Source organism: Lycium barbarum, chromosome 5 (assembly GCF_019175385.1).
Source record: "Lycium barbarum isolate Lr01 chromosome 5, ASM1917538v2, whole genome shotgun sequence".
In the NCBI taxonomy this organism is placed as follows: domain Eukaryota; kingdom Viridiplantae; phylum Streptophyta; class Magnoliopsida; order Solanales; family Solanaceae; genus Lycium; species Lycium barbarum.
This window is the reverse complement of record NC_083341.1, coordinates 119,637,167-119,659,841: the sequence shown is the minus strand read 5'-3', so window position 1 is coordinate 119,659,841 and position 22,675 is coordinate 119,637,167. Positions and strand designations below refer to the sequence as shown.

At 32.3% G+C, this 22,675-nt stretch overlaps 2 protein-coding genes across 4 annotated transcripts; both read right to left on the bottom strand.

Moving 5' to 3' along the window:
• Nucleotides 1–3,141: 3,141 nt before the first annotated feature.
• LOC132641278 (meiosis-specific protein ASY1) lies at nt 3,142–9,458 on the bottom strand. Of its 3 annotated transcripts, none has more exons than XR_009582792.1 (23): nt 9,343–9,458; nt 9,206–9,262; nt 8,095–8,191; nt 7,941–8,009; nt 7,759–7,851; nt 7,461–7,584; nt 7,294–7,363; nt 7,142–7,183; nt 6,544–6,672; nt 6,348–6,458; nt 6,197–6,239; nt 6,052–6,093; nt 5,844–5,968; nt 5,740–5,752; nt 5,471–5,547; nt 5,260–5,364; nt 4,346–4,496; nt 4,178–4,254; nt 4,067–4,088; nt 3,797–3,963; nt 3,552–3,686; nt 3,333–3,449; nt 3,142–3,243 (listed from the first exon to the last, which is right to left on the bottom strand). XR_009582792.1 is itself a non-coding variant. In XM_060358203.1 (22 exons), the coding sequence occupies exons 1-22, from the start codon at nt 9,343–9,345 to the stop codon at nt 3,396–3,398; spliced, it is 1,806 nt and encodes a 601-aa protein (XP_060214186.1). In that variant the 5' UTR covers nt 9,346–9,458; the 3' UTR covers nt 3,142–3,395. The 3 variants fall into 3 exon arrangements, 1 of the variants encoding a protein (XP_060214186.1); XR_009582793.1 differs by having other exon boundaries at nt 3,142–3,240; XM_060358203.1 differs by having other exon boundaries at nt 3,142–3,449.
• A 1,144-nt stretch (nt 9,459–10,602) lies between these two features.
• LOC132641276 (cytochrome P450 78A5-like) lies at nt 10,603–18,140 on the bottom strand. Its single transcript, XM_060358202.1, has 2 exons — nt 17,142–18,140; nt 10,603–11,379 (listed from the first exon to the last, which is right to left on the bottom strand). Exons 1-2 carry the CDS (start codon nt 18,069–18,071, stop codon nt 10,771–10,773), a joined length of 1,539 nt encoding a protein of 512 aa, XP_060214185.1. The 5' UTR covers nt 18,072–18,140; the 3' UTR covers nt 10,603–10,770.
• Between the last annotated feature and the right edge of the window lie 4,535 nt (nt 18,141–22,675).

Sequence of the window (22,675 nt, the reverse complement as noted above, 5' to 3'; positions counted from 1 at the left end):
TTTTGGCCTTGAATAAAGAATCTTGCCACTTTTTATCCAAGGGCAAAGGTGAAAAAAACTAGTCAATATATGCATTGGTATCTTAAGGTGACACTTATTATGGGATAAAAAAATTTAGTTAAGGTGATACTTATTATGAGACGGAAGGAGTAATTATTATCACCCTTACCTACTTATTGAAAAAATATTAACCTTTCCTACCAATTAGATAAGATAAAGTTGGAAAATTGAACTTGTTTATGGACACGTGACAACGACCAAACGATTATCTTTTTGCAGGTATCTATTTTATTTTAAGCGACTGCTATGCTAATCTGAAAAAGACTAGATCGCAGCACGGGCTCAACACTTTAGATTATATTGCATTTATGTGTATGTAGTTATCTTTGAATAGTGATTATATATATATATAGAAAGAGAATATATATTATGTTTAAAACATGATTAATATAACATTGTAGTTTGTGCTCCGTATCTAAAATTTTATTATATTAATGTTTGCTACGAATACCAAATCGGCAAATTTATTAATATTTTTTAAAAGAGAAGACTTGTTTAAAAGGAAACTATTTTCCTCTCTTTGAGATAAAACAATAGCAATATTTAAGCATACTTTCAATTTTAATTCGATTAATTTAAAGGTGTAAAATACTTATTATTTTTTATCAAATTTTGATTTGGATAATTCTAATTCAAATTATTAAATTAATTTTACATGTTTAAAACGAAACAAAGTAGAAATTGATTTTCTATTTAAACGAAGAAATACTATTTTTTAATTTTTGGTAAATATTCTCGGTTTAGCTCATTTTACTTGTCATGTTGTCTTTTGCATTAAATTCTATCTTATTTTAAAATATAAATATTTTAAGTATCTTTATTTTAGTGAACATAACAACTTGATTTTGTCAATATGTGATACTATGTTCAAAACACGATTAATATAACATTGTAGTTTATGCTCCGTATTTAAAACTTTATTATATTAGTGTTTGCTATGAATACGCATGGTGTTTAATATGGGGCCTACATTTTTTTTTTAACATTATTTGTTTTTTAAATATGGGATTCACTTTTTTTTTTCAATATTGCTTGATTTTGTTAATATGGGGTCCATTTTTTTTTTCCCGTGAGTTTGCATGTGGTGGGTTCCACTTTTTTTTTTTAATACTGGATGGTGTTTAATATGGGGCCCACAATTTGGGATTAATTTTTTTTTTAATATATTGTTTGATTTTGTCAATATGGGATACTATGTTCAAAACACGATTAATATAACATTGTAGTTTGTGCTCCGTATTTAAAACTTTATTATATTAGTGTTTGCTACGAATACGGTGTTTAATATGGGGTCCACAATTTTTTTTTTTTTTTTAATATTGCTTGATTTTGGTAATATGGGGTTCACTTTTTTTTTCCCGTGAGTTTGGATGTGGTGGGTTCCACATTTTTTTTAATACTGAATGGTGTTTAATATGGGGCCCACATTTTTTTAATATTAGTTATTGTTTAATATATATAGGGCCCACAATTATTATTTTTTATAATTTTTTTTAATGGGCCTGTTTAATATGGGGCCCAATTTTTTTTTTATATATATACTATGTTCAAAACACGATTGATATAACATTGTAATTTGTGCTCCGTATCTAAAACTTTATTATATTAGTGTTTGCTAAGAATACAAAGTCTGCACTTTTTTTTAATTTTTGACATTGTTTATTTTTTTAATATGGGATTCATTTTTTATTTTTATATATTACTTGATTTTGTCAATATGGGATACTATGTTCAAAACACGATTAATATAACATTGTAGTTTGTGCTCTGTATTTAAAATTTTATTATATTAGTGTTTGCAACGAATACGCACGGTGTTTAATATGGGGCCCACATTTTTTTTTTAATATTGTTTGTTTTTTAAATATGGGATTCACTTTTTTTTTCAATATTGCTTGATTTTGTTAATATGGGGTCCACTTTTTTTTCCCGTGAGTTTGGATGTGATGAGTTCCACTTTTTTTTTTTTTTAATACTAGATGGTGTTTAATATGGGGCCCACTTTTTTTTTAATATTAGTTGTTATTTAATATATATGGGGCCCACAATTTTTTTTATGGGCATGTTTAATATGGGGCCCAATTTTTTTTTTTTTTATATATACTATGTTCAAAACACGATTGATATAACATTATAATTTGTGCTCCGTATATAAAACTTTATTATATTAGTGTTTGCTAAGAATACAAAGTCTGCTTTTTTTTTTTTATATATATATATATATTGCTTGATTTTGTCAATATGGGATACTATGTTCAAAACACGATTAATATAACATTGTAGTTTCTGCTCCGTATTTAAAACTTTATTATATTAGTGTTTGTTACGAATACGCATGGTGTTTAATATGGGGCCCACATTTTTTTTTAACATTGTTTGTTTTTTAAATATGGGATTCACTTTTTTTTTCAATATTGCTTGATTTTGTTAATATGAGATCCACTTTTTTTTTTTGCCGTGAGTTTGAATGTGGTGGGTTCCACTTTTTTTCTTTTTTCTTTTTTAATACTGGATGGTGTTTAATATGGGGCCCACAATTTTTTTTAATATTAGTTGTTTAATATATATGGGGCCCATAATTATTATTTTTTACAATTGTTTTTTATGGGCCTGTTTAATATGGGGCCCAAATTTATTTATTTTTATGGGGGGATCCACCACGGACGACGAAAAAGGAGCACCAACCGGTGCTTCTTAATAGTAGTAAAGTAATATGAATCAATGGGAAACATTTTAGTTTAATCCAAAAACTAGAAAAAATCATTTCAAATTAGTACACCAAGAAGCTAGGAGTTAGGTCAACAGGAAAGGCAGATGAAGGGAAGCATTTGAATCTTGTTCTGATCTATTGCAGATTAATTTAGTACATAAAAAAGCAGTAACAAACAAGACAGACAGCACTCTACTCTATAGATGTGGCACCATCAAGGAAGGATGAAATATATCATTTCTTATATCTATCTTGAATCTTACTTTTAGTCACAAACTGGAAACACAATATGAAATATAACGACATTACCATGCTCACATTCCAAATCAAAAAAAATCAAGCGAGAACTTACATCATACATGAACATGAAGTTGGAATTTGGATAAGCTACATATATTTATTTAGCAGAGATAACATCATTGTCTGTTGCATACTTGCATTTGATTGTGTCAGCACATCCTATTGCTTGCCTGCTGTGGTCCACAAGCAATTTAGCAAGGGAAAATTCAAAGAAGTAACCAATACAAACTGTTGGGATGACAAAAGAACACTATCCTCTTACTTTAAGTACAACTACACTAGTAAGGAAACTATCCAGATTTTCACCACTAAAGCTGAGAGACCATCAAGCAACTTGAGATTTTGAGCGTTTCGCATACTGAAGGATAGGTTCTTTTACCTGTAGATAGAGAAAAGGGAACAGAAGAATAGTTAGATATATTTCCCAAATACCTCAGCCAGGATTCTTAATTAAGATTTTCTGGTAAGACTGATCTCATACCGTGCTTGCTTTCCTATGACGTTTGTCCTGACTGGACCTGCCACAGACAATTTCATACTCATCAGGTTGGGTTGGTTTTCCATTAACTCTTCCATTCTCCTTACCAGGAACAAAACTCTCCCGAGAAGCTACAGGCTGCACAAACACCATATGTAAATCTATTTGTTACTCCAGTTTCGTTAGGTGATAAACTAATTACTGAGTTGTTACTGCAGATGATTGAGGTAATCCACAAATGAACCAACCTCAGCCTTGCTTGATGGTGTGTTTTCATTCTCCTTTCTCTTGGAGACAGTCTGATCACTCATGACAGATCCATTCCGGTATGCATCAGATCTGCCTCTAGTACGTGTGAGATCCGATCCAATAGAGTGGAGAGCACCACAAGTGGATAGATCTCTAAAGTTGTTACCTAGTAGCCATAAAGTAATATTAGATTTTGTGGTCTAATTGATGATAAGTATAGATGTAACTTGACTAAACATTATCAAAATTCAGATAGTTGGAATCATTACCTGATTCATGCATGTCAACATCCTGATCATTTAACGTAGTTAAAGATAGAGTTAATAAAATAGTAGAAGTGCATGAAACTGGTACACTTATATTTAATTCAAGACTATTACCATAGGATCTTTTGCTAAGACCTTCTTAACTTCAGCCAGCTTTTCTTCAGTCAGGTCAGAGTGGATCACACGCTTCCCTGCGATGACAAAATTAATCCATCATTGAATAACTGGTACTCAGTCTTTCTTCTCCATATAAAGCAGGAAATACGGTTTGCCAGAGGGTACCTAGTCTGCGGTAGCTCTTAGCCTCAATGAATCCATCTTGTGTCATTTTATCAATTAGCTTCTTCACCGCAGTTTGGTTGGCTTCTCCTTCCAGTTTACTTTGGAGCTTGGAAACAGTTACATAGTTCATTGGAAGAGCATGAAACAAAGCCTGAAACGAAGAGACTGTCTTTGTTAACATGCAATCCAGTAACTAACATCCAACTTCATGCAATTCAGCATTAGCGAACTACTCACAATATTTTTATTTAAGCAGTTGAAAGGGAGTTGCTATATTCATACTCCTCTTTTAACTTCACCGGACTCCTCTCCTTTGTTTAAGTTGCTAAATGAAAATCCGAAACTTCTGCCTCCTCAGTCTATAGGATATTATTGGGATATGTACTCTTCCCAAAAACCTCAAGGGAGGAAATAATATATTATTTCTGTGTATTTTGCACATATGTTTCTTCAAGCTCCCAAATTGTATGACTCCTTTATCTATAAATCTATAAACGCCCACATAAGCAGGTAGTAACCCCCTCCCCCCTTTCATTTAGATTAATTATCGTGCACAAATATATGTTCTTTTCTTGAATATGAAGGAGGAAGGAGAAGGAGCAGTAGAAATTAAGAGATAAGCATTGTATAATCACTTCATATATATTACTGAAATGTGAAGGAGTAAGTCACGAGGTAAAGCAGTAGTGTGAATCGCAATCCCCTGGTAATGAACTTTATTTCAGAGGACCACTTCCCAGAAAGAACATATAGATAAAGAGGAAAAGTAGGTGTGCAAAATCCACATATACAGTTAATAGATTAGAAAATATAGACCAAATTAAGTAAAGAGGATAGATGTATTTCCGAAGAGTATTACACGCATCCATTAGATACTTTTAAGCTCAATTCAAAGGATATTAATCAGGTCTTACCTTCATGTACATGAAATCTTCACCCTTGCCATGCTGAGATTGGCTGCCATTTTGGTTTTGCTGGCCATCTGTTTCTTCTTTCACATCAAACTCATAGTCAAATTTCTGCATGTGAGGAATATGAAATTTTGGGTGTTAGAAAAAAGTATATTACGATTCAAGATAGTAAAGACGTAAACAATTAATGAATTAAGGAAAATCAATAAGAAACCTTTTGCTTCTTAATGATGTAAGTGTCTGTGCCAGCACTTGAAAGAATTCCTTCTTTAACAAGCTTTTCCAAAATATCTAAAATCAAAAAGGCATATTAAGAAACTTCTGACAGCTTAAACCCCATAAAGAATACCTTTAATCATCTGACTATTTTGTTTTGCACAAAAACTTTGGGAATTGGTACTAGGGTATTATATCACTGTTCTCCTCTATAGAAATTCAGGTTGAGAACACCTTCATCATCTGCTTAAAAGGTCATTTCATTACCTTCAACCAAGGCCTGCAATAAGGATGAAATATTAGGTGTAGGACTGGCTAGTAAATGATGGAGAACCCGACACTTGATAGGAAAGCCAGCAGAAGTATCTTACCACTGAGATGTCCGGGAAATTTGAGAGGACATCTGTCACTTCAATTCTGTCAAGGTGGTGTGCCCTGATCCAGTCCTTAACCCGGCCAAATTGTTGTTCATCTTCTTCAGGATCTTGAGTATCATCTGAAAAACCAATAAACGCATTAGAGTTCTTGATAACCTGGTTCAGCAAGAAAGTCGATAGTATTTGCCGCAAATAAAAGTACCTTCATCAACCATATCACCTTTATCCTGAACATTTTGCTTTTCTGTGAAAAAAAAAGAGTGTTTCTTTTTAAATTTATGATATTCAAATAATACTGACAGAATGAATGCATGTATAAGAAGGTTGGGTAGAGGCATGTGCATTACCAACTGGTGCAACAATATATTGGTCATCCTCAGAATCACTGAACTGAAATTGATGGATATTTAACAAAGTCAGTGCATGAAATATACTTAAAAAGGATAGTAAATAAAGTCAAGCTTAATAAATAATTGAGGCAAGGGGAACCAATTCCACCTCACTATCAGATGCACTGTCATCATTCTCGGCAGAATCAGCTCCCAAGTCCATAACATCAGCTTGATTGTTATCATTCTCATCCTCACAGGGATCAAGCACACTCTTAACCTGTGGAAGAAAAGATATCAAGAGTGAACTGATTGACTACTGGAAAGGAAACTAGTTTTATTCATTATCCAGTGATGCCCCACACCTTCAGAGCTAACACAAAATGCTTGCTGTTGACATTTCCAACCTCCAATTTCAGAGGATTTTTCGTCCATGGATTAAGAGCGTCCTCGTCAGTGCAGCCTCTAAAGAAAGGAGGCTCATAATCAGCAGGCTGCACAACCAACAAGTCTGTTACAAGAAATTTATTTGACCAAAATATTGACAAGCTGAGTGACTTTTGAAGCAAAATGATATGTAAAAGGTGAACTGGAAATAGGGAAGCTAGGAAAACTCTATGAAAATTGATATGGCTAAACAGTGTTTTCTGTGCATCAGCAGCCCGAGAACCATTTATTGACACAATTACAGGAATCAATCTGGGGCTCAAACTCAAAAATTAGCATAAGCTACATATTTACAGAAGCGAGAGGACTTCTGATAAGGAGAAATCTTATTTCCTGAATGTCAAAAAGGGATGATAATAATTGCAGTTGTTTAAAGGCAAGTGTTTATAGATGCAAATATAGAATTCACGCACATGCGACAATATGTGAAAGTCTTACATTTTCCTGAAACTCAAACATAGAGAGGCGAGCTAAAAGTGGAAAAATAGAAAAAACAAAATTGAGCAAAGGGCATACCGTGACATCATCGTGATAAAGAAGTTTCATCAGTATAGTTCGCTGAGTAAAAACCAAGAACATTGAAATTTAGTAACAAGATGATAGTAGACAATTGTCAAACGTCAATGAACAAGGGAGTCATGCTTTTTAGGAACAATATAAAGATTTACCTCTTCTGGCATCTTATCAAGAGTTCTCATCAACTGAATCAATGTACGAACCATTTTACAAGCAGAACTCCTGAAACAGACTTTCCTCTCAACACAAAAGGTTCTTGTAATCCAAAAAACAACCACCATGACACTGGGAAAAAAAAAATCATTAGACCTATAGCTACCTCATTTGATTGGGTGTTATTTCAGTGGTTGAGTTACACTTGAATGTTCCCCCTTTCTTCGTTCCAATACGATTGACATTAATTGACACTTCTTCAGAGTCGGAACTTGAATAACTGAAAGAAACTGCAAGTAGACAACTAAATGTATAAGCTATTGTCACAAGCCAGAACACTGAAAGTATCAGCTCTTCTTTCCCTCAGGCAACAGATATGTCCTAGATAGTTAATCTAGCCGGTTGAAATATGATACAATCTAATTGAAGTCATCACTTAACCAACTCATCTTGGCTTTTCTTACATGCATATTCCTCAATCATTGGTCCATCAATTGTTTCGCACACACAAAACAGAAGCGTTTTCAGATATTTCTTCTGCAATGCATCATAAACACCTAGGAACAGATAACAAAGTTGGGGTAAGAAATGACAAGGAAGAAAATAACAAGGCTCAGTTTAGCAAACTAACAAAAGATCCACATACCTTTTTCCATCCAATCAATAAGTCTACGTGACTCTGCATCCATTGGCATTAGCTTCTTGATCTTCATCTCTGCTTGTGATGTAAGTATCCAGTAAATTAATTTGAAAATCCGAATAGACGGATATTATAATATTTTTTTGTACAGAAAGGTTACCTAGGGCTGGAACAGATTTATCACTGAAATATTTCTCAGGAAAGAGGCCTCTGATGTAGCTAATGTTGAATATAGCAATACGCAGAAGGTTCCTTGTCTGTTTTATGCAAACCATGGAGAAAAAAGTGAATCCAGATAATTAACATGTGGTAGTACTTAATAACTACATACAGAAGTTTCTATTTGCTGACCAATAACTCTGTGACATTATACTGAAAATTTTACAAAGTGACAGACAGAAAGTGATTTCACATGAACACAGTAAATTAAGCTTTAGCAGATCTACTTAGGAGGCAATCTGTAATAAATTTACCGCGCAGTGACAGTACAATATATAGTTGTTCATTTGAATTGTAACTCAAAATACATACACAAAGTTAGCAGAAAAAGTTAGAAGCACACAATTCCAGGAGACAATGCAAATTTCAAAAACAGATGAACTTAACAACTTATACTAATTAGTAGCTAGTTAGATCACGTTTATTGATCTATAACATGTCTTACACATCTCATTTTTTATCCATACAAACAGATTCAATCAACGATCCACAATGACCAAAAGCAAAAATGCAAATCAACGATCTAGATCGGATGTTAACAGCTACAAACAGAGATTATTCATTTATATTTGCATCACACATCAATAATTGGTTGAACGAAATAAATCTCAACACAAAAGAGGTTACAACAGTCGAAAAACTCTGAAAAATGAACTCAAAACACATACAAAACTAATTCAATCATAAACAAGTACAAAAATTATGACTTACATGTAAAAATCAAAGTATCGAAAACATCAAAAAGTGATCGAGAGACAAAAAAAAAAAACTGAGATAATGTTATTTACGTAACATCGGCACTATAGTTCATGTAACGTCGTCACTCGTCACTATACAACTCTCAAACACATATAAGTATAAAATCACTGAAGAATGAACTCAAAATACATACAAAACTAATTCAAAGTATAAACTATATAATTTCATACAGAAATATTGAGCTATCGACGTTACAAGCTCGTAAAACAACGTAAAAAGTTATTAACGGTAAAATAAAACACAGCTCTCTTAATTAACGCATTTAGTAGCAAATATGAGATTGAATTATTTACTAGTAGAAGTGAATCCTGCTCAGTGATCTCCGATTCCTTCAATTTCTGTGCTACAACCTGCAAATTAGAGATAATTAGGTAATTAGTGAAGTAATTATTTATTCAACGAAGTACTAAGTGAAATAGCTTTTGTTTACCATTTTGAACAGAGAGAAACGATTTGGAGAATTTTGAAGAGAAAAGTGATTTTCAGAAAGTGTTTTGATGAGCAAATGAAGAAGATGGCGGGAGAAGAGTGAGAGTTATGGTTTATATAGTCGTGAAAAGTAACCATGGTTACATGGGAATTAACCTATGGTTAACTAGGAAATGCGGAATGCGTGATGCAGTGGCATGTAACGTAATTTAGGGGAAAAGTAGGGGTTTTCACTATTTCGGCTGTGGCTAATGTTTCCCTATTTTTATTTTTATTTTTATTTTTATTTTAATTAAAAAATATGTTTACGATAGTAAGCTTAACTGTAAGGGGTCGTTTGGTTGGAAACAAATTACTCAGGATAACTTATTCTAGAATTAGTTATTTCATCCTCCCACAGGGATAAAATAATATTACAATCCTGAAATAACTAATCCTGGGATTAGTTTTACCATCATTTTATCTCAACCAAACGTGGAATAATTTATTTCAAATATAATCCCGGGATTATTTATCCTAATCCTTTGTACCAAACGAGCCCTAAATTCTATGTTATTTTATTTTTGACAACAACTGTTAGTCCGTAAGCTTTAACTTTTTTTGGGATTTCCTATTTGTTAACTGTAAATTCTATTTGTTTTCTATAGTAAGCTTAGGTTATTTGATTCATCAACTTTCTAAACTATATTAAGTCCAATTTTTATTTTGTTTTGGGGGATAGTCAGCTTATAAGCTCATTAGATTACGGGGAGCAAATCCTAAACTTGCCTTTGCAATCATCATAAAGTATCAAGGGTACCATAATTATGTTAATGTTTTCCCACAAGTTCACACATCAACTCCTTTGCAAGTTATTGTTAACAAACTTCAAGGCTACATAGACGTTGTTTCTCATTCATCTGACTTTGTTTACCACGGTTGCATCTGGAATTAACCTATGGTTTACTCATGAGCAATGCGGAATGCGTGATGTAGTGGCTTGCTAACGTAATTTTGGGAAAAGGAAGGGGTTTTCACAATTTCATTTATAAGATGTGTGGCTAATGTTTTCATGTTTAACCCTCCCTTTTTTTTACTTATTTTTAATCAAGTTGTTTAACTGTAAGAGTATATGATTCATCAACTTTCTAAAATACTATAAGTTTTATCTTTATTTTACTTTTTTGGACTGTGAGCTAAGCTCATTGGCTGGATTACAGGACGCAATTCCTGAATCTACCTTTGCAATCATAAAGTATCAAGAAGAATTTTTGATATCGGGAAAAGATAAATATTATGCTATTTTGCCAAAGGTTACATCAACTTTCCATGTTAATCAGACTTCAAGGTTACATAGACTTTGTCTCATTGATCATATGATTTTTGAGTGATAATACCACTAATGCGTAGATATATTCCATAAAACTTATATTATTTGATACGAAATTACTTAGACGCTACGCCGGCTAACTGCACGACAAGCTAGAGGTTTCTTCATCTCAAGGGAAAGCTTCAAACACTCTGAAAGATCAACAGGTTGACTTGGAACCCATTTGAACTGTTGAAGAAGTCGGGCTAGCCATAGATGCACCGTGGCCAAACCTAGTACCCGTCCGGGGCAAACCCGACGTCCTGACCCGAATGGAGCAAGCCTAAGATCCGAGCCCATGATCGAGACATCGCCTTCTTTATCGGTAAATCTTTCGGGCTTGAAGGCCCATGGATCTTCCCAAATTGTTGGGTCATGTGTAATAGCCCACATATTAACCATTGCAGTTGTACCAGCTGGAATAAAGCGCTTATCAACATGAGTATCATGTATTGCTAAACGGGCCCAAGAGAGAAGTGGGCCTGGTGGATGTAATCGAAGAACTTCTTTCACTATGGCCTGCAAATAAGGAAGGTTTTGTACGTCTGAATCTTGCACCTGCCTGTTATGACCAACACAGCTGTCAATCTCTTCTTGTGCTTTTTCTTGAATATCTTGGTGTAAAACCATTCTTGCCATGATCCACTCTAGAAGGATGGCAACTGTATCTGTTCCTCTAAATACCATTTCCTACATAATATACGTTTCAAGCAAAAAGAATTAATTCATTTTTTATAGTTGTACACTTCTCAAACGAAAAGACATATAGTATAATTTTTGTACAAAAGAAAGAAATATGTACTTAAGTATCAATACTATCTTTCAATTTGAATTGACATTACTACTATATTAGAAGCACCGGTTGGGTGCTTTTCGTCGTCCGTTGTGGGGCCCCTCATGAAAAAAAAAAATTGGGCCCCATATTAAACAGGCCCATAGTAAAAAAAAAAATTGTAAAAAAAAAAATTGTGGGTCCCATATTAAACACCAACCACTATTAAAAAAAAAAAAAAAAAAAAATGGAACCCACCACATCCAAACTCACAGGAAAGAAAAGTGGACCTCATATTAACAAAATTAAGTAATATTAAAAAAAAAAAAGTGAATCTCATATTAAAAAAATAAAAAATGTTAAAAAAAATTATGGGCCCCATATTAAACACCATGCGTATTCATAGCAAACACTAATATAATAAAGTTTTAAATACGGAGCACAAACTACAATGTAATATTAATCGTGTTTTGAACATAGTTTCTCATACTGACAAAATCAAGCAATATATATAAATAAAAAAAAAAGTGAATCTCATATTAAAAAAATAAACAATGTCAAAAAAAAAAAGTGCAGACTTTGTATTCTTAGCAAACACTAATATAATAAAGTTTTAGATACGGAGCACAAATTACAATGTTATATCAATCGTGTTTTGAACATAGTATATATATATATATATATATTATATGCATAAAAATAGTGCAAACTAATAATGTCCAAAAGGGTGGGCCCCATACTAAACAACACCAAGCAATATAAAAATAAAAATAAAATAAAAAGAAACTATATAAAGCATGGGTTTACACCCATGCTTCATCGTCTGTTGTCCCTTAAAAAAAAGGATGGGCCCCATACTAAATAACACCGAGCAATAAAATAAAAGGAAGAAAACAAAATGGAACTCACCACATCCAAACTCACGGGAAAACAAAAGTGGACCCCATATTAACAGAATCAAGCAATATTAAAAAAGTGAATCTCATATTAATAAAACAAACAATGTTAAAAAACAAATGCTTCGAAAATCAAACAATTAAATCAATAATGATGGACTCATTGCCACATGCGTATCAACCCATTAGTGGGAGCAAATGAAATTATTGTACAGCAACATACTTAAAATACTTATATATTAAAATAAAATAGAATATAATTACTTTTTCAATTTTTCCTTACTCTAATAAATGTGAAAAGAGATTAATGTCATAAAAGAAAAAATAATATTAAATGGATATCAAATAATTAATAAGCTAAATTAGTGAAATTATAATTCTAATTGACGTTTCCTTAAAAAAACCGTGTAAAAAACAATATGACAAGTAAAATGAGTTAAACAAAAAATATTTACTAAAAATTAAAAAATAGAAGTTCTTCATGGCCCCATATTAAACACCAACCAGTATTTAAAAAAAAGGGGGGAAGAAAAAAGTGGAACCCACCACATTCAAACTCACGGGAAAAAAAGTGGACCCCATATTAATAAAATCAAGCAATATTAAAAAAAAAATCTCATATTAAAAAAACAAACAATGTTAAAATAAAAAGTGCTTAGAAAATCAAACAATTAAATCAATAATGATGGATTCATTACCACATGCGTATTAACCCATTAGTGGGAGCAAATGAAATTATTGTACAGCAACATACTTAAAATACTTATATATTAAAATAAGATAGAATTTAATTAATTTTTCATTTTTTCCTTACTCTAATAAATGTGAAAAGAGATTAATGTCATAAAAGAAAAAATAATATTAAATGGAGATCAATAAATTAATAAGGTAAATTAGTGAAATTATAATTCTAATTGACGTTTCCTTAAAAAACCGTGTAAAAAAAACCATGACAAGTAAAATGAGTTAAACAAAAAATATTTACTAAAAATTAAAAAATAGAAGTTCTTCATTTAAATCGAAAATCAAATTTCTACTTCGTTTCATCTTAAACATGTAAAATTAATATAATAATTTGAATTAGAATTATCCAAATCAAAATTTGATAAAAAAATTATATGTATTACTTTACTATTACTACTATATAGAAGAGCCGGTTTACAAAGGCAAGATCGTCGTCTGTGTTCGGTCCTACTTTTTTATTGCTATTCCGCCATGTCATTTATTTATTATGTTTACTAAAATAAATATACTTAAAATATATATATTTAAAAAATAAGATACAATTTAATTACTTTTTTATTTTTATTCTTACTCTAATAAATGTGAAAAGATATTAATATCAAATGAAGATCAAATAATGAATAAAATAAATTAGTCAAATTATAATTCTAATTCACGTTTCCTTAAAACACCATGCAAAAGACAACATGACAAGTAAAATGAGTTAAACCGAAAATATTTACTAAAAATTAAAAAATAGCATTTCTTCATTTAAATAGAAAATTAATTTCTACTTTGTTTCGTTTCAAACATGTAAAATTAATTTAATAATGTGAATTAGAATTATCCAAATCAAAATTTGATAAAAAATAATAAGTATTTTACACTTTTAAATTAATCGAATTAAAATTGAAAATATCAACTGATGCTTAAATATTGTTATTATTTTATCTCAAAGAGAGGAAAATAGTTTTCTTTTAAACAAGTCTTCTCTTTTAAAAAGTATTAATAAATTTTCGTAGCAAACACGAATAAAATAAAGTTTTAGATACGGAGCACAAACTATAATGTTATATTAATCGTATTTTGAACATAGTATATATATATATATATATATATATATATATTATTATTTAAACAGAACTACATACACATAGATACACTATAATCTGAAGTGTTGGGCCCGTGCGCAGCACGGGCATAGGCCATCTAGTGTATTAAAATGAGACAACAACAAATATCCACAAAGTGAAGTATTCTTGAACTATGAACCTTTAAAACTTATATATTTGATCTCAACTTGCTTGAAATCGAGACTGTGTAATCGTTGTTATTTTAGTTGTACAATTCTCAAATATTGCTTGTTTTAGAAAACAAAAGAATTGTACTTTTTGTTATTCAGAAATGCAACTATTTGATTTTCCGAAAACAAAACACAATCATTAGATGGTTTTCCAAAAAGAGTTCTTCAAATATTGACAATTATATTCTAAAACAATATACACACATAATTTTACGAAATGACCAAACAAAATCAAAGCAAAACGAAGTGTTTTTTTCTAATCCAAATGCCACTCCATTCGTAAACAGGTGTCATACCATTATCTCCGATAATATATCTTAATATTATAGACTACATCACAAAAATATTAAGAGGAGGAATGCATAAGAAGGGAAACATGATTTCTTAATTGGGAAGCATACTTATCAAGAATTAGGTATATGAGTAGAATTGGCCTTTTTCTTATTTTTCTCTTTTTCTACTCACGGGCCCCACTTTAGTGCTACAGACGGCTAAAAGGGCAATCTTAGAATTAATAAAAGGTTTAGAGCCCGTTTGGATTGGCTTATAAGTTGCTTATAAGCTATTTTTAGCTTTTTTGAGTGTTTGGTTGGCCAACTTAAAGTCATTTTGTGCTTAAAATAAACTCAAAAAATAATTCGGCCCATTTGACTTAGCTTATCTAAAGCAGCTTATAAGCCGAAAACAGCTTATAAGCCAAAAAAAAAAGTTAGACTACCCCGACTTATTTTTTTTAGCTTATAAGCTGTTTGCAGCTTATAAGTATAAGCTCATCCAAACAGGCTCTTAGTTACAAGTGGCATACAAGTTTAGTACGCCCTCCATTTCATAATAAGTGTCATATTAGAAAAAAAATTATCCCATAATAAGTGTCACCTTAGGAAATCAAGACATAAATTAGCTAGTTTTTTCAATTCTATCCTTGAACAAAAACCGACAAGTTAAAGTAATATTTAAATGATGATTGGAAAAGTCACATAGTGATTTGGTATTATTGGATTCTCAATATCAAAAAGTTTACTACTTGTGCATGCTCGAAAAAAATAATTTATTTTTATTATATAGAGACAATTTAATAAACTTTACATTATATTATTGATTTTTTAATATTCATGTTTTTAGTTAAAGTGATACTTATTATGGAACGAAGGAAGGAAATCAAAAGCTTCACAGATGCAAAAAGTAAAAGTAAAAAAAAAAAAAAAAAAGAAACATTTAGGCTACGTATCTAAAACTATATACTTGGTCAATTCCCCATGCAGTAGACTTACTGCTGACGAAGTAAGCAAATTTTTGTAGTTTAGACGCGATATGACACAAAGTTAACTTTTAATGATGAGTCATTTGACTTTAAAGCATCAAATTAAAGATCCTTAACTATCTACCTAGTTGTGTACTCTAGTCTAGACATGTTCAAAGAGTTGATAATTTTTTTTTTACAATTAAAAAGTATTACTCCCTCCATCCAATTTATGTGACGGCGTTCAGATTTCAAGAGTCAAATGACTTTTTTTTTTATTGCAAATTTTCACATGTTTTAAATAAGAGAAAAGGATAAAAATGGTCCCTTAACTATGATAGTAGGTTCAAAATAGTCCCTTAATTATGCACTTAACGGTTTTAGTCCTTTAAGTTTGTTACAAGTTAACAAAAACGGTCCCTTAACTATGAGAGTAGGTTCAAAATAGTCCCTTAACTATGCACTTAACGGTTTTGGTCCTTTAAGTTTGCCATAAGTTGACAGTTTTAGTCTCGACAAAATATTCATCGAACTCTGTTTGTTAGATTTAACGAGAACTATGAAAAAAAGGGAAAAATTAGTGAGAACTCTAGATCGGTCAAATAACTCGGGACAAAATCGACGGACGTTAGTCGGTTATAGGATGGACTTCTGCGCATTTTTCCTCAAAAATAACCGATGGACTTCCGTTGGTTTTCGTAAAAAACAATAAAAATTAAAAAAAAAATAGTGTCCCTCGATTTTATCCATCGGTTTCCGTCCATCATTTTTTTCGCTTGTTTTTGGTAGTGACAACTTTTTTAGTTTCTGCTATTTCTAATTTATTTCTAAAGTCTAATGTATCTTATTTAGTCGATGGATTCCCTCAGTTTTAATCGATAGAGTCTGTCGGTCTTTGTGTTTCGAGACATCATTTTCTGACATTATCAAACCGTTAAGTGCATACTTAAGGGACTATTTTTAACCAACCCTCATAGTTAAGGGACCATTTTGTCAACTTATGGCAAATTTAAAGGACCAAAACCGTTAAGTGCATAGTTAAGGGACTATTTTGAACCTACTCTCATAGTTAAGGGACCATTTTTGTTAACTTATGGCAAATTTAAAGGACCAAAACCGTTAAGTGCATAGTTAAAGGACTATTTTGAACCTACTATCATAGTTAAGGGACCATTTTTGTCCTTTTCTCTTTTAAATAATACTCTCTTTGTCTAAAAAAAATTGTCCTTATTTCCTTTTTAGTCTGTTCTAAAAAGATTGTCCCCCTTTTTATATTTAGAAATAATTTAACTTTATAAGATGATTTATAGCCACACAAATATCTAAGACTTGTTTTGGATCACACATTTCAAAAACTTTCTTTATTTCTTAAACTTTGTGCCAAATCAAAAGAGGACAATATTTTTGAGACAGAGGAAGTATAAATTATTAATTATGATAACTTGTAGTGTTTTTTTATGTCGTTTTCAAGTATGTAATTTTGAGACAGATAAGTTTGAAAGAGGCAGAAATCCTTACCCACAAGACAGCCACCATGTCTGCATCATTAAGTTGATCTTCTTTTGCCAAAGATAGCAAAACACTGAGGAAGTCATTTTTCATGTTTACTTCTTCTCCCTCTCTTCTCCTTTCTTTCATTATACCACCAACTACCTCATTCACTTGAGCTGCCAATTTATGACACCTTCTCTTAGTACCCCAAAAGTCTAAAACCCCTAAAGGAAAATAATCTGACCAATTAAATTCTCCAACCAATTCATATCCTTCCTTCACCATTAACCCTAGTCTCTCACCTTCTAACCCTAAAGTACTCCCAAACACACTTTCAAGGATATTACTCAAAGACCCTTTTCTTAACAACCCTCTAACCTCAACAAAACCACTCTCATTCATCTCTTTGACAACTTCTCCTATCATGTTATGGGCTATAAGTTGTCGAAGACCCTCAAAAGTTGAAATTCTCCTAGGAGAAAACATGTGATTAGCAGCAATTCTTCTTAGGTTTCGCCAATAACTCCCATAGGGAGCGAAACCAATGGCTCGTTCAAACATGAGCAATTTAGCTGATTCTTTAACCGGACGGCTTGAAAATGAGGTACCCCATAGGATTTCCTTAGCAGTGTCAGGGTGACTACTGATGATAACTCGAGTAGCACCAAGGCTTATAGTCATTAGTCGAGTTGAACCTAGTGATGAAGCAATCGTGGCGAGTTTCCGGTGAGCACAAGACCTCATTTGAGGTAGAAATCCCAAGAAGGGCCAAGAAAAAGGACCATGAAGCTTTTTAGAGTTTTGATAGTGATTATAGTTTCTCCATGCAAACCCTCCAGGCACTAACCAAAAGTTTAAGAGGAAAAGGAAGAGGGAGAAGAGGAGAGTTGCAAGAGTGAAAGGCCATGGATAAGCATAGTAAGAAATAACTATGAAAAATAAGATGAAGGACTTCATGTTTTGGGACTAAAATTGTAAAAAGTACAGGTAAAATAACTAGTAAAAGCTAAAATATTGGAAACGTCTCGAAATGGATTCTTGTCGTGAGAGAATTGCATGCGGAGTGATTAGTATATATAGGGGACATGGAAAGTAAGTTTGGTTAATTATTTGGTTGCTTTGGTTTAACCATGGTTAAGGGACTCTTTTTCTTTAGACAATGATAACAAATGCTAATTAATCATTGACACTACAAAAGAATAGAATTGACATTCACAGATGAGTTTGTGGGTGGGGCACTCTGTACAGGTCAACGTATAGCTTCAATTCCTGGCGGTCAAACGCTTTTCTTTTCTCTTGTCAAAATTAACTCCTACTTGGTAATGTAGTGGAAAACAAATTGTTTTTTTTTAGCCCTTTACAGATTTTTCTCTTATCAAATTAACTCCTGCTTGGCAATGTAGATAAAAGAAGGGGAGAAATTATTTTTAGCCCTTCATAAACTTTTTTTAATTTTATGACCTTTTATAAGAAATTTTTATTTTTTATACATAAGAGATCTGAAAAAGCCATTTTCTTCTGTTCAAATTGTAAGAGAGTAAGAGATCTCATTTCCTCGCTAATTCCTTAGTTGCCTCAACATTTATAGGATAGATATGGTATAATAACCAAAAGGATATATTAAATAGAAATATTAAATCGGATTCTATTCATGTTTTTTATAACCGCGGTCATGTTTGCATTGCACGCACTTTGACTGAATCCACAGGTTACCTGCCAGCAATAGGTATCAAGTAACTCTGTCCACCGTGACTATGACAGTTGGTAAGATATCACCTAGTGTTTTTGTCTGCTAGGATTTAAACCTGAAACCTCATAATTCTCAATTCACTTCATTGATCACTAGGCCATACAGGATTCCATTATTTTAATAGTAACTTTTACCACGAACAAAGAAAATCAAACACTTATGAAGAAAGTAATAAAATGAGTACTTGTGAAGGAGAACATAAACATCGACATATTTGTGGTAACTGTTAGGGTATTTCGATCCCAACAGTAACAGTCTCTCCCAATTAATAATACGTTGTCTATATGATGGTTTAGTACAACTGTACTACTTGTAGCCAATATTCAAGAACTGTTCATTAATCACAGAACATATGCTCTTCACTATGGAAGTTCTTGACTGGACGAACAAATAAAAAAGTTCATAAGTAATAGTACAGTAATATATTTATTCTGTTTTTCCGGGCATAGTTTTGTCCATTAACCAAAAGTGGATATTCATCATTTGCTTAGCAACGTGACTTCTAAATTCTCTATCCTCCAATTAAAAGTCGCATGATTTAATGGTGCCAGTTTTCTTAAAATTGCAAACTGAGCCCTATTAAACGGCAGGATCTTGATAATTTTCTTACTTTTCATTGTGGTGGAAGGATAGAGTTGAGTTAGCTAAAAATTGTGCGGAGTTAAATTGTTTGACTTGACTGCTATGATAATGCGACATATTTAAATAGCTAGAAATTTTTGGTGTTTTAATAATGAACTGATACAATCCAAATGTTATGTCAAATGCGTCGTTTGAATATAATGACTTTCTTGGTGTAAATGATGCAATGCTTACAAAATTTACTAACAAAAATGGTATGATGGTGAGCTTTCTTTAACTAACTATGCCCGAAGAGGGATTTATCTATTTATTTATGCAGGCTTACAAACAAAGATAAGGAAATTAAAGCGAGTATCAGTTTGGATATATGGATAGCAACGTTGTTGTGTTTCATGCTCATGGCTCTCCTATATATATTTAGTTCATACGGAAAACTATGATCGTTGAAGTGTGTGCAATAATTAAAAAAAAATGACTCATAATGGGTGGAGAAAAATCAAGATACTATTGGATGCAAAAGGCACATGGTGAGTATTTTGAAGAAAATTGTTCAAGCCTCATGCGAAGTGGATATTGCTTGGGAAGATATATGGCACATGCAGGCTACTTTAGATCATGTAGATTCCTAAAATCTTTAATATAGTTGTTCATAACTCAGCTAAATTTTCTATTTTTTTGGTTCATGGAATATCTTGGGAGTCGATATTCCCAAATTAAATTATAAATGATGTTGCACTATCTTTTTGGACATATGATGTCCCAAATGAATTAGCTAATCCTGTCGTTGAAATAATAAAAAAAAAGTCCCCTTAAAATTCTTTTATGACTAATTGTATCCTTTAAAAGTGAGCTGAGAAAGAAATTGAAGTATTTAGGCAACTAACTAATTGTACATCCAACTAATATCTCTAGGGGGTGATCTGCGAATCAATTTAGGAAGTTCCATTGCGCACTTAAATGAATAACTCAAATTCTGAGAAAGAAATTGAAGTATTTAGGCATCTAACTAATTGTACATACAACTAATATCTCTAGGGGGTGATCTGCGAATCAATTTAGGAAGTTCCATTGCGCACTTAAATGAATAACTCAAATTCTTACCTTGATCAATTTAATCTGTAGTAAAAAAGCATCAATATTAACATAATCGCTTATAATAATTCATGGCCCTCGTGTCTTAATCTCTCTTTTTTAGCACAAATTCAGTACTAGTGGACCAGTGGCAATGAACAGAAGAGGCCTTTCTCTAATTGATAGGTCACAGTCACAGAATGGAAACTAAGAATACGTGGACGATTTACTACAGCGGAACACTAGATCTTAAAGAATCGATTTTATCATAAGTGGAAATATCTAATTCAACATTGCTACATTTTAGCAAAAGTTGCTTTCTTTCTTTTTTACCTTTAGGAAAATGGAGGTCCCCGTAGGCGTACCAAATTTAAGGAAAAATCCTAAGAATCCTTGATATATGTCTCCACTGCCCATATTGTTGCTGTCTTCTCAATCAAAAGCCCCCAGTCATATATACACATATACACCAACACGAGGAGTTCTAGAGTTTGCAAAATTTTAGCATGCTTCTCAATTATTCTTCTATGCCTAGCACTATATTTGATACAGTACATCCATATAGGTACATGGAGTAGGTCATTTCACTTGGCCTCGCACGAGGGTGTCACATGAGCTGATTTGGCTGAATTTGGGCGGGTCACAATCAGCTGGGGTTTATAAAATAAGTGGATCACTAATCCGTCCAAACTTAAGTAAGCGGGTTTTATGGGTTGATTTGCCAACCCTAGCCTGGCAACGCCAATCTCCTTTGGCTCTAGTCGAAACTTGTCTCCGCAAATTTTATTCAAATTAACCTTCGCTTTCCTTCATTTAGTTTGAATGAGTTCAAACATGGATTCTGCAATATAGTTCCGACCTTCTTGTCAATTTAATTCGGTTTTCAAGATTTTGCACAAGCAGGTTCAACTAACGATAAAATTATTGTGACTAGCAATAGGTATACACTTTTTTTGCACGGATTGCCCTTCATACAGACTGGTCTTTAATTTTTGCCCCTTAAATCGCTGGTCTTTAATTAATCGTTGTCCCTAATTGTCATTTAATGAAAATTTGTGAGACAACGTATCATTATTCGATGGTCTATGAAACCAAAGATTTTGGCATAAGTTGTGTAGTAACTAATTTCGCAAGGCAAAGTTTCATAGAAGTTATGCCTTGTAGGGCAAAACTTTGCCTTTTCGGGCAAAGTTACATAGGCACTATAAATTGCCGGCATAATTCTGTAGAAATTAAGTTATCCGGCATAAGTTGTGTAGTAATTAATTTCGCAAGGCAAAGTTTCGAGAACAAGTCACATAGAAACTATGCCTTGTCTGGTATAAGTTTAGTAGATAACTATGTCGGACAAACCATAGTTTTTATGTAACTTTGCCTGAAAAGGTTGCAAAATTAGGTCATAGATCCGTTTTTTTTTTTTTTTTTTGATGTCAGGGGTATTTTAGGCCTTTTTGGTTACTTAAAGTGCCGAAGAGGAAAAATTAAAGACCAACGATTTGAGGTGCAAATTAAAGACCACCCTAAATAGGGGCATTCGTGCGAATTTCCCCATGTGACACAACAAGCGGGCACCGTGAAGTAGGGATGTACATAGGCTGGGTTGGTTCGGGTTTTTCAAATACCAAACCAAACTAATTGTGTCGGATTTTTAAATTTATAGACCAAACCAAACCAATAAAAGTCAGGTTTTTCAAAATTTTCGAGTTATTGGCATTTTTCTGGGTAAAGTCTTCATACAAAACATAGTATTTGTGCTTCAATTAGTTCTTTAGTTCTAGTAAGATGCAACTATCGAATTAATTCTTAAGAAAACAACACAACATGTAAGATGAGTGATGGGCTGATGGCATTGTACTAAAATATTCAACAAAAAAAGATAATGAAATCACATAAAATAAATTTTGCTAATTAATAAGTCATATGAAAATGATCATAATCTAAAAGTACTAAGTCATGCTAAAATAAATACAACTAATAGTATTAATTACATGACTAAATAAAAAAAAATTAAGTTATGTATTTTTGCTGTATAAACCAATGCAACATGGGCAATGGGTCGTCTTTAATTTTTGTTCTTCGGTAGAACCCCTTGGTTTCGGGTTCGAATCCCCGCTCAGTCAAAAATTAAAAAAATAAATAAAAAATAATCGCAAGGTAG

Bases quoted from the DNA above. Each gene is read 5' to 3' on its own strand.
- LOC132641278 (XM_060358203.1), bottom strand. The intron at 7,585-7,758 runs GTAAGAAAAGCC...GTCTACTTGCAG, and splicing joins AATGATTGAGGAATATGCAT to TTTCTTTCAGTTATTCAAGT. The intron at 4,089-4,177 runs GTAATAGTCTTG...TTAAATGATCAG, and splicing joins TCTTAGCAAAAGATCCTATG to GATGTTGACATGCATGAATC.
- LOC132641276 (XM_060358202.1), bottom strand. From the start codon at position 18,071: ATGAAGTCCTTCATCTTATTTTTCATAGTTATTTCTTACTATGCTTAT. The intron at 11,380-17,141 runs GTAAGGATTTCT...TATATTATGTAG, and splicing joins ACATGGTGGCTGTCTTGTGG to GAAATGGTATTTAGAGGAAC.